We start from the raw sequence: 12,399 nt of genomic DNA on the forward strand, positions 1-12,399 counted from the left end.
TTGGTAGTGTATTTGTCGACAGTCAGCTACTCAGACGTCTGGAGAATGAGGTTCATTGTTCTTCTCCATGTTAAACAAATATTGAACAACCTCTCATTTAAACAACCATTATGGACTAAGCAAACATGTTTCGTGGGAAACATAGATAAAGGACACCGTACTATATACACACATATCTAACTTTCTACACAAAACTACTTTATTTCTCTTTAGTTCACATATACACATACAAACGTCATCTCCACTTTTTCCGTAAGGTGGATGACAGTTTTAAACGTTATTTTACATTAACAAAACTGTAGGATAAGTCGCTATTAATTTATAAACTAGAGAAATATCACAAGAAAGTGATAAACGTGGAACTTGAACTATTCCTGCAACGAAAATAATATATAAATAAGTACTGAAATTGCGCCCTCCTGTTTAATATAAAATATAACAACAAACCCAAAACTTAAGAACTGCCGCCTGAAGACATCTCACATGGACGATGGAGACATTGAGTGGTCTGCAGCAATACAACAAAAGTTATTAAATCAGGAAATACAGAATGATGACAGGATACGTAAACGAAATAATGAAACAGCTTAAGACTCTCAGTTCTGTTTAATAACCTGCATTATCTGTTTAATTTTATCAATAAGCTACTGAAAGTCCCAATAAATCAGGAAACGCTTATCATTAAATGCAGAGAACTGTACAGTTTCTTCCCTATAGTTCCAAAGCATTATAGGGAATTGCACCAAGAGCAAGATGGATTGTTCTCAACCTTGAAAGAAAAAGATGAGTTTTTTTTTTTTAGTAAAAGTGCGTTTGTTTTTCGACATTGTCTATTTGGTACAGTTTTTGACCTTACACTACTACTACTGCTTTCGGTGTGGAACTGAATGTTTAGTTGGGGGATTAGAGTGGGAAAGGTAAGTAGACATTCAGCTGTGTGTGATATCACATGGGCATTGACATTGTTTCTGCAGAAAGACCGCATTATGTCGATAACTTGAGAAGGTACATGCTTATGTGCTATTTGGTCACAGTTTAGTCCTCACAGATTACCATAACGCGTTATATCTCGAAGACCCGTGAACATACGTATATGAGTGTCTTTCGGGCAATGTTGGTGAATGTTTTACTTTTTTTTAAATTGTTAAGGTGATCTGTAACCACTCTGTAGGGCGTACAATGGTGTCTGAATAGATCAGTAATTGCTCTTTTGCACCAAGATACAGCTGTCTCATGTTTCATTAACTAACTTCTCATGTAATGAGCAACAGCATGTCGTATTCGTATTAGGGGGATCGGAAAGTAATATTCTTTTTTTACATTAAATTCAAACAGATGGTTAACAAGTTATTTTTAATCAGTGGTGTTATTACCCTCGCTATCAACAAACTTTTACCATATAACATGAAAAATTTCAACGCTGGATCGATATAAATAAATCTGTTTTTGAGGAAAATTCTGCAGATGGCATTTCGGACATAATGCTTATTTTCAGTTTTTTTGTCGCTTAGGAAATGTTGTAGTTAGGGGAATAAATGGAAATCCGATGGCGCGATATTGGGTGAGTGTGATGAGAGAGGCAATACCTTGCACTCCAGTTCATTAATACTTACCAGGGTTCGTCATGCGCAGTGCGGTCGTGCGTTACCTTGTTGCAGAACAGAGCCTTTTCTGTTGACAATCACTGGGCACTTAATCGGTTAGAGGTTGAGTACTCGATCGAATTATTTATAGTTAGGGTCTGCACTCACAATGTGTCCAGGTTTCAACACTTCAAAATGAGCGACCCCGTGAACGCCTGACCAAACACACAAAAAACGCCTTTTTGATGTGTAAACCCGGTTCCGCTTTACTTCATGGCGATTAATTCAGAGAGAGATACTGGCTTATGAATTTTGGAGTATCATTGAAGACCCACTTGGCGTAACCAGTGATCAATAGAACAAAAAAAAGCTTCCTATTCTGTCGCTGAAGCAATAAGTTGCATGTTGCGGATCAGTTAGCTTTGTCTTTATCAATCTGCTGCAGTTGTTCTTGGACTGTCGACTAATGTTGGTTAAGAGTGTTCGATAGTTCCTCGATTGTTTGATACGGGTTTGCTTCCACTTCTGCCCTTAAGATGTCATTGTCTAAAGTTGTTGGGCTTCATGTCGGAAAGTTCAAAACATCCGAATTTGAGCTGATAAAATCACCTTTGACATTTACGAACGTCTAATGAACTTGACAACCAGCCCAACGTTTAGGTAGCAACTGTTGCGTTACTGCTCTTGCGAAACTCAAAAGCCATACGATGCCGGATGTGTCCTCTTCTGCTTTTTGTCTAGTCGTTTCACCATACACTGCAACAAATTAAAGTTTAATTATTTATGAGTAAAGAAGTCACTCTAACCTTAAAATATCTTTGACAAGAATTTGAAGTACACTACGAGGTGGTAAATGACAGACGAATATCGACATTCGCTCGAACGACATTATGACGTGTGTTCTAAAAATGTCGGGAATTTTGTAGTTACATGAGTTATCTTAGTCGGCTTCAAGCGATTTTTCTTTGTTGTGTTGGTTAACATGTGTAAAACGTACCAGTACACTAGTAGCCGTGTTGGGTTTGTAGTCTGCTCGTTAGAAATCAAGGAAGTTACGTACGGTTGCTTAAGAGTGGTGATTATTGATTTGTTCTAAAAATTGATCAGAGAATTTGCATTAAAATTAGCTGTTGAAAGGGATAAAATGTAACAAAGTTTTAGAAATGTTTATCAATGTTTTTGATGAGTCTGCCATGAGTACAACAAGGATTTGTGCAACAAGGATTTACGAGCGGTATAAGCGTTTCCAAGGTGGCCATGGTAAAGATGAACGCCCCAGCACATCAACAACAGATGACAATGTGGAAAAAGTGAAAGACATGATTGTGAACAACAGCCGAATCACAAGCAGAGAAGTTTCTGATGATGTCTGTATATGAATGGCTTGAATGGCTCATGTCAGGAAGTCTTGTCGGATATTTTGGGTACGAAGCGATAGGAGGGTGGGGATAGGGACTGCAGAATTTGTGCCATAGGTGTTGAATTTAGAGCAAAGACAGTGGCGAATGGAAGTTGTTCGAAACCTTTCATAACAGGTGAGTACTACCTCTAAGTTCACCATCGTTTGTGTGGAAGAAATCCGAGGAAAGTCGCACAACTCATGGGTTTCGCACCTCGATAACACACTTGTTCACTCTTCCTAGCTTGTTGGTGAATTTTTGGTGAAAAACAACACGGTAGTGATTCCTCGGCCACCCTCTGTGACATTTTTCTGTTTCCAAAAATAGAGAGAACCTTAAAGTTCCGACGTTTTACAAGCTTAGATGTGGTTAAAAGCGCGTAGCTGAAAGAGTAAATGCTGTCCCAAAGATCGAGTTCCAAATGTTTTTCGGGAATTGGAAGAATCGTGGGCATTACTGTATAATAGCTAATGGGGATTACTTTGAAGGCGCTAAAATTAATGTAGACGAATAAATAAATTTCCAAAAAATGGAAATTCACGATACTTTTTGCACACACTCCGTACTTTACTGTCCCCCTAATGTTATATGCGATGAACTACTGCGGATAACGGTGTCTGTGTCGTTTTACGCGAAGTGGCTAAGACCTGAACATATTGCCGAGTTCTCCGGTCTTGGAGATAACGAATAAACATTACTTTTATATCGCCAGGGTGGAGGTAATCGGTTTCTATGACCCACGTGCAATGCGTATGAAGTGCAGAAACTTATCGAGTTTGTGCTATCGGAAAGCAAGTGAAAGATAATTGGGCTGTGGTTTGAGTATATAAGCTAACTGCCTGTCCAACCGTGACCGCTCAGAGACAAACATGCATTCTGTCGCGCTACTGCTGATTGCTGTAACATTCTCCACAACAGTGGCAGCCGACCCACGCCGTCCCACTGTTCAAGAGGTACGATAATCAACGTGTCCCTTAGATATCTAGTTTATGACAGGTCAGATGGCAAGGCGACTGTGTATAATCATCTTTGAACCGTCTTGGCATTTGCTTCGTATTCTAGTCTTCACAAGCCTGCGCCTTCAATATGACAATGCCGCGCTGCTGACAGATAGATGGCCCAACTCTCCGTATGGACGCCTCCTTTCACACAAGAACAAAGCTGTTTTACTCTCTAATACATGTACTCGGTTATCACTTGGACACAAGAATGAATTTACCGTTATTTTCCGATTTAAATATCCACAAATATAATATTAACAAGTGTCGAAAATTTTGAAACACGAAAATGGAACATTGTGAAATTGCTGAGCCGTGCTGCTTCTCGCGTTGCTGCTGTTTATAGGTTTCCGTCCTCTGTTCGAGGTCAGACTGTATCGTTTAGTTGACATGGTTGCGGTTGTTTGTGTTCTTCTTGAGTTGACTGGCGCCACTTGGTTTCACAAGTGTTGCCTGTCCGCTAGTGGCAGCAGTGGCGTTATCGATATGTAGTAACTGTGGCCCTATCTTTGGGGTGACGTCGTTGTTCTTCCGTGTCGTGTGAATGGGCGGTTCGGTTGGGGACGCAGGAGGAGCCAGGTCCACGCAGAGCATACACACGCCGGGACTGCTGGCAGCGCGCATCGACTGCCGGATCGAAGGGCTGTGATCACGAGGGTGCACGATCTTGTCGAAACTGGATCCTGCAAGTTTTAAACTGAGTGCATTTCAATTCGAGTAGACAAACCTCCACCATTGTGAAATCTCGCGATTATCCAGTGACTTGAGATCGTGTTGCTGCTCGTAGTGTCGCCGAGGCAAAGAGCAGCGAGTGGAGTGCTTGGGGAAGGCGGATCTGATTAGCTTTCCTGGGCTTCTAATTACTATTTACTACCTCCTGCTTGTTACAATTGTTAAGTTCAACCGGCGATATTTTCCTGTCTAGTGGCCGCTAACGCCCCAAGTACCTGCCCTGGGGGGTTAGTGTATGTAACGGCAGTGTATATTTCCTCGCCTTGCGTCCACTGTCCGGTGAGACGTGTAAGTTTGACAGTTTTCTTGATTGTAGGTTGCCTGGCGATTCTCCTACCTTGGTGGTAGTGATTCCTTTCTTGTTCTGGGCGCTATAAGCACAGTATTCTGTGGGCGGTCTCCAGACCGCCGGTTCCGGCTTAAGCGTATTTTTACATCTTTGCATTTGGTTTATTGGACGTCAGGTAACCCAACAAAGATTATCATCATTAGTCACTCGTCAGACTGCCACTAGTCTGAGTTACCATCTTGTGGTGTGAGCAACTCTAGGCTGCCTTTCTCATCGCTCGCGAAAGTGTTTTTGGCCTGACCTACTCAGAGACCGATTCCTTGAGCGCCGACTGTGTCTGACCCCTGTGTCTTTTTATTGTGTTATTATTTTATTATTGTAGTACCAAGTTACCATCATTTGTCTCACCTCTTTGGTGATCAGTTGCTTGTCCTTTGAATTAACCTTTGTTATTATGTTTGCTGTTTTATTGTACATTGTTAAATATTTTTAATAATTGCCATTCTTGGCGTTTAAGGCCTTCAGCAGTGAAATTTTTCTTAATTTATTGCCATTAAGGCCTTCAGCCGAGAGCATGGTTACTTGTTTGAAAATCCTAATTTGGTAATTCTACTTTAGCAGTGAGCTTTAAGATCATTTGTGATTTGTCTTTTATATTTTAATAACTGTAATTGTAAGTTACAACAAGTTTAAATAGTTCTTAATTTATTCCCATTAAGGCCTTCAGCCTTGAAACAATTTGTAATTATTGCGTCGGCCGCGGTGGCCGAGCGGTTCTAGGCGCTTCAATCCGGAACCGCGCGACTGCTACGGTCGCAGGTTCGAATCCTGCCTCGGGCATGTATGTGTGTGATGGCCTTAAGTTAGTTAGGTTTAAATAGTTGTAAGTCCTAGGGGACTGATGACCTCAGATGTTAAGTCCCATAGTGCTCAGAGCCATTTGAACCATTTTTAAATTATTGCCATTATTTTAATTGGTTGTTGATTTTAAATAAATTTTGTGTGATTAAAAGAAAACCCAACCAATATTAACTGATTACGGCCCCGTCCACAATCGTAACCGAATCCTGCCTTCCTTGACTACCACCAGGTTTCAGAAATCAAGTATCTTAAATGACAGTACGTGCCATATGCTCATACATAAAAGCAATGCTACGATTAATACATGTGTACAGGAACTATTCCCATTTAAATGGGCAATAATGGAATTTTAACAAACGACGAAAATTATGAGACACGAAAGCTAAACATTGTGCACCGGTCAAGTATAGTGCACAGTGCATGGTATGTACGTACATAGCACGTTACAAACAAATTTTCAGCAGAAACAGATCTAAAAAATGTTGAAATAACTGCTGTCGTGTTAAATCACCTCCCATTAGGAATGTGGAACGCACTCAAAGACTGTGACATGACTTTCAAAATGATGGCGCGCAGCAGTCAGTCGCCCTTTCCTTTCAGGCTTTATTAAGGCAAATCCACATTTCGGCTAGAAACTAGCCATTATCAATGCTGTATTTCAGAATTGTGATACGTGCCCTAGTGCGTCAAGCCCTGATGTTTGGGCTCCTTTCAGAGTTCATTCAAGACTACTGAGTAGGACTACTGACAGCTGCACTCCATCATTTTGCTGCCATGAACTATACACAAAGACGTCTGTAGTGTTACTTTGCGATCATTTCAGTTCGGCAGAATTTCATTATTTGTTTCCTTACGTAAACAGTAAGAAGTGATGATATGTCTGAAATGTTTTGTAATTAACACTCTTCTGATGATCTGTTTCGGTAGATTCGTTCCAGGTGTTGCATATCCAGAAACATAAAGAGTACGGAAAGCCGAAAAACATGCACAGTATGAGCACAACTTCCAACTGTTTTAAACATTTTGTGGTAGGACAAGGTTTCGTGTGGTTTGTTTGAAATTGTTTCGCTCTCGGTTTAATGCCGTTTTATCGTCATAATTTACTAATAACAAAACCAACAGGTAAAAATTAGCGTCATGTACTGGGTATATGAGAACAAGAGTATGAGAGTACTTGAATACTGATTTCACTTGCCGGCCGAAGTGGCCGTGCGGTTAAAGGCGCTGCAGTCTGGAACCGCAAGACCGCTACGGTCGCAGGTTCGAATCCTACCTCGGGCATGGATGTTTGTGATGTCCTTAGGTTAGTTAGGTTTAACTAGTTCTAAGTTCTAGGGGACTAATGACCTCAGCAGTTGAGTCCCATAGTGCTCAGAGCCATTTGAACCATTTTTTTTGAACTGATTTCACTTGTTATAAGATGTGCAATGTGTGGTGAAATGTTTCCTCTAGACGTCCAAAGATCGCTGATCTGTCTATAAAGTCGAGTTTCCTTACTGTTGTGTAACTGTAGGCACAGTATTAAAAATATAGTGTGAGAGTGCACAGATACAGGACAAATTGCATAGATTTAACTGTTAGTAAGAAGTTGTGTATTACGAACAGTAAATGTGTATTATTATTATTTAAATAACATTTTCCAGATGCCACACAGATAAGTAGTGCCAGGATGTGCGAACAGTTTCCATTACTCTTTTGACTTATCTGCAGTTGAACTGTAATAATTTTGCAACTGTTAATCTTTACATTAGTTTCAGTTTTTGGAATTCCTTCTACTGATAATCTGTAGAAAAATAAACGCATCGTTTATTGCAGAAGCGTAAAATCTGTCGCTTCCTACATGTAATGTAGAGTCCTGTGGGATAAATGGCTGGGAGATCCCGAAGTGCAGTTTCAACCACCTAAGTGGTTCCTTCCCGAAGTAAGGGAGTTGTCTGTGTAAATGTAGCTGATTACGTAGGTATATTTTCATACACGTACGTGAGCCTTTTAATCACATTTTCTATGAGCCAGTCGTCATTTCTCTTGCTAAAATCTTGCTCTCGCTTCAGTATTCTTCCATTACGGCTTATCCAGACGCAGACTAGTTTAACTAAATAGTATGACAGGTTGGAGAAAATTGTTGGAATTGCGCCTTCACGTAATTTTGGTCGAGTTCTTGGGTACTTTTGCTCGTTTACTTGCGAATCTTGAGAGAAGTATAAGCTGATGTTAATATCCTCTCCTCAAAATGCTTTACACGGACCGAGGGTCCCTTGAATATTATCCAGCTTTTCCTCGGAATTACTCCGCGTGTCTTCATACCTGTTGAGAACCGGATTACCGCGGTTTAACTCTTATCGCCTCGCTAACAGCAACTGTTCGCACATATTGTACAGTGTATTTGTATGGGATGTATAAAAAGTTATTTAATTAATAGTAATAAAGCATTTGCTATATGTAACACAAATTTTTACTAACAGTTACATTTATGCCGTTTACTCTGTCTCATCACTCACTCGCGCTATATTTTGACATCGTTTCTATAGTAATACTTTAGTAAGAAAACTTGCATTTACAGACAGATCAGAAATATATGGACGTCTAGGGAAAACATTTTGCGAGACATTACACGTCTTAAAACTGAAATCAAAATAATCACAACTCGTATTTTGCTGAATATAGGACTGCGTCGGTAGTAGGCCGTCTTCACAGCGTTGCCAGTTGTCATGCCTTCGGCTTGTGTACAATCGGCTGTGATTTGCCTGAACTGCTTGGGGTAACCAAAATAAATCTTAAATCATCTCAGGCAAACAAAGATCTGTCGAAGTCGAGTTAGTTTCATAAGCACTACTCCGCAATTTTCAACTGCTAAATCTGACCTGTACAGATATTTGAGGTTTCTTTCCTCTAAACACTGCTGCATTAAATCAAACGTGGTTTCGCTGCTATTTGTCTAGGGAGCTCTGTTGAACTGATTTAGTGTTCTACTGCTCAGTGACAATTTTGTTTTTTGCGGATGGCCTTCTTCCCTGCGCAAGGAATTCCGCCTATGCAGCTCAGACCATTAACACGTTTGGAAATGCGGTTTATGACAAGGAGGAAGAAGCTCCTAACAGTGGGATTGACAGATATTACCATTGGCAGAAACTGGCTGATAAGGAGATACGAGAGGGTGGCGAATAGTTTCTATTCGAAGGCCGTGTAATCCAGAATCGGTATGCCAGTCAGGCAGAATTGCTTTGAACATTGACGCAATCGTCCTACCGGCGCACCGGGTTGAAGGCACCCGTTTGCTAAAACACCGTGACATGCTGCGCGAAGAAATCTGTAACTGCCCGCTGCACAACTTTCTCCGAAGGAGGTAGGCTGTCCTGCAAAGCCTTTTTTAAGGGACCAAAGGCGTGGTAATCGCATGGAGAGAGATCGGGATATAGGACGGGTGTTCGATTGTCTCCCACCAAATTGGATACATTTGGTAATAACGTCGTCGTAGTTCACGTTTGCGCATTTACCGCACGCACATGGAAAACACACGAATGGTCCCTGCTTATTCAGCAACATCGGAGTCGAGCTACGTTATGCATGTGCTGTAACAACGACCTCAAACGGGATGTTTATTACAATTTAGGCCATGTGACCATCATCAAGTGGTCCAACTGTGTTTTAGCACATATCGTAACCTACAAATCTTAAGCCTTGTATACATTCGTTGTCGAATCCGTACAGCAGGCCTTTTAACGTTGTTAACATCTTTAATGTGAATCATGCCAAACCACTACTTGTGTGCACTGTGTGTATGGCAGCGCAGATACGACGACGTTGTATATACATATCAGAATAAAAGAAAAGGCTCTAAGTACTATGGGACTTAAACTCTGAGGTCATCAGTCCCCTAGAACTTAGAACTACTTAAACGTAACTAACCTAATGTCATCACACACATCTATGCCCGAGGCAGGATACGAACCTGCGACCGTAGCGATATCAGAATACCTTTAGATTCTGGTGTGTGCTAGATCACTGCTATACCACTCGATAATGGCCTAATGGACACGCGGCCGAAATTGCGATAGTGCTAATAAATAACTTTAACATAAAAGGTGACTGTGATGTTATTTACGAAAGTTATTGTTCGCTGTTTTGAGACTGTAGAAGATACGCTATCATAATCTTTGGAAGAATTCACTGTTTACTATCATGGGAATTATTTGAAACATAAAACTGCCAAGACTCGGACCTGTGCTTTCCACCTGAAGAATAAACAGGCAAATAAATCCTTAAATCGTACTCGTACACAATCCTACTCCCAAATTTTTTGGAGTAATTGTGGGTCGCGCGCTAACGTATTGTCTAAACACCAAACAGAAAATGGCAGCCAGAAATAACATAGTGCGAAAATTGACAGGTACATCATGGGGTGCTAATCCATGCCCTGGGCGCTCCAGCGCGCTTGCTCTATGTTATTCCACTGCTGAATATGCATGTTCGGTATGGTACAAGTCCAGTCATGCCAAGAACGTAGATGCGGCTCTAAATGAGTCTTGCCGGATTATCGCGGATTGGTTAAGACCTATTCCTGTGGACAAACTCCATTGCCTCGCTGGCATAGCTCCTCCTGAAGTCAGACGTGAGGTAGCTGCGAGATATGAGAAAAGTAAGGCTACAACGAAGGAAGCCCATCCACTATATGGTCGTCAGCCCGCACATCCTAGGCTGAAATCAGGAAATAGTTTCCTGACAACTACTGAGGCTCTCATCGAGAATCCACATGCGGCAAGGATCTCGCGATGTCGGTATTTGGGAGAATGGATGGCTCCAAAGGAAGAACTTCCCCCAGGACATTCGGAGAAGTGGTCAATATGGAGGTCTCTCAATAGATTACGATCAAACTCAACGAGATGAAAGACGTAACTGCGGACTTGGGGTTTCTCTGTGGTTTCAGTTCTTTGCCAGTGTGGCGCTGAGCAGCCATTGCTTTCAGTGTTCCTCATCACCAACCACCTGCAATATGCAAGACCTCACGAGACCTGCACCAAACGCACTTGAAGTGTCCAATTTTTGGTCTTCTTTTGTGTAATATTAAGTCAACACTTATTTTTTATATTTCTGTTCTTCTGACACGATAAGGAAATAAAATTGTTCACTTCACTAGAATTTTCACGTTAGGCCTGGATTAAATCTCAAATTTGCTCGTGTTTATCACGTAATTGCACGCTTGATGATAATCAGACTTCCCGCAATGTAATGACCACGAATTATAGCCACAAATGACTATCGTTGACAGTGTTCAATTAAGCACGCTTTCTGCTCTTGTGTGTGTGTGTGTGTTTGAAAAAAGGAGTGGGTGAGAGACAGTACTGGGGGTGCAATAATCTCAGTTCATTGCAGTGTTGACCGGAGAACATGTTACAGGGAGACGACGTGTTCGTGACTACTGACAACGGAGTTCTGAGGGGCGTGGTTGCCACGTCATTGAATGGCGCTCTCTACAACCAGTTCCGGGGCATACCGTTCGCCACGCCGCCTCTTGGTGATCTCCGATTCCGAGTGAGTGCTACACATCAGGAAGTTATAAACACTATGGTCACCCATTGTATTTTTGTACTTGGTCTCGGTTCTGGAGCAAGTAGTTCTAAAACAAAGAAATACATATTTGTGTAATACATTTAGATAGTAATTTTAAACATCCTTTTTGTGATCAACTTCAGTTCCATATGAACAATATCACTTTATTATCCTATCACACGGACGAAACAGAACAAAAAAGAACTGTAAAGTAGACTGTAGGTTTGCTGTTATATAAAATAATAATTCTAAAAACAGTTTTAAAGCTATTGTAATGCAACCCACTTTGTAATATATTACCGTTATTTCACATTCAGCATATTTACTCCCCCCCATCCCCCTCCCCTCCTCTCCGCCCACGGTTCCCACGTTCCACGTCTTTCGAGTTATCTGGAACTTCACCAGTTGGAGGTTCTTTCCACTTCCATAAATAGTAAGACATTACTTCACAACTGGATATGTTGTCACGTTTGGTTTGGTCAATTGTTACCCAAAGTGTAGCCTGCTAAGCAAGGGTAACAAACTTTATACTTTTTTATTAGCTATTAAGATTCATTTAGACTAAATGTAATAGCTTATTAATGTTATAGAAAAGTCTGATTTTTTTCTAATAATTAACCTCTCATTTCAGAAACCCTTTTTCTATTGAATTATCCTCAGAGTCATTATTGTTGCTGCAGTTTTTGTTCTCATAGGCCGTTCAGTACACCTACGACACGGAAGTCATTTTTTTGGTAGCCCATACTTCTAGTAGAGTCCAGCAAACTCAGCGCGGAACGAGGCACCGTTTACATAGGATGTCATCCCTCTACACGTCTTTTCCCGATGCGTCCTTGTTTCTGTGCCCTTTCTCTCTCTCTCTCTCTCTCCCTCTCTCTCTCTCTCTCCCTCCCTCGTTCTCTCTCTCTCTCTCTCTCTCTCTCTCTCTGTCTCTCTCTCTCCCTCTCTCTCTGTCTCTCCCTCCCTCATTCTATCCCTTTCTCTCTCTC

General features: G+C 41.2%; 1 protein-coding gene across 1 annotated transcript in view; it reads left to right on the forward strand.

The window, feature by feature from the left end:
• Positions 1–3,849: 3,849 nt before the first annotated feature.
• The window catches only part of LOC124622574 (juvenile hormone esterase-like), a 130,547-nt gene continuing 121,997 nt past the window's right edge, over positions 3,850–12,399 (forward strand). The window contains exons 1-2 of the mRNA XM_047148323.1: positions 3,850–3,936; positions 11,258–11,392. Coding sequence (XP_047004279.1) covers positions 3,853–3,936; positions 11,258–11,392 — 219 coding nt within the window. The 5' untranslated portion in view covers positions 3,850–3,852. The remainder of the gene's footprint in view (positions 3,937–11,257; positions 11,393–12,399) is intronic.

The sequence above is a fragment of the Schistocerca americana genome, chromosome 7, assembly GCF_021461395.2.
Source record: "Schistocerca americana isolate TAMUIC-IGC-003095 chromosome 7, iqSchAmer2.1, whole genome shotgun sequence".
NCBI classification, from domain to species: domain Eukaryota; kingdom Metazoa; phylum Arthropoda; class Insecta; order Orthoptera; family Acrididae; genus Schistocerca; species Schistocerca americana.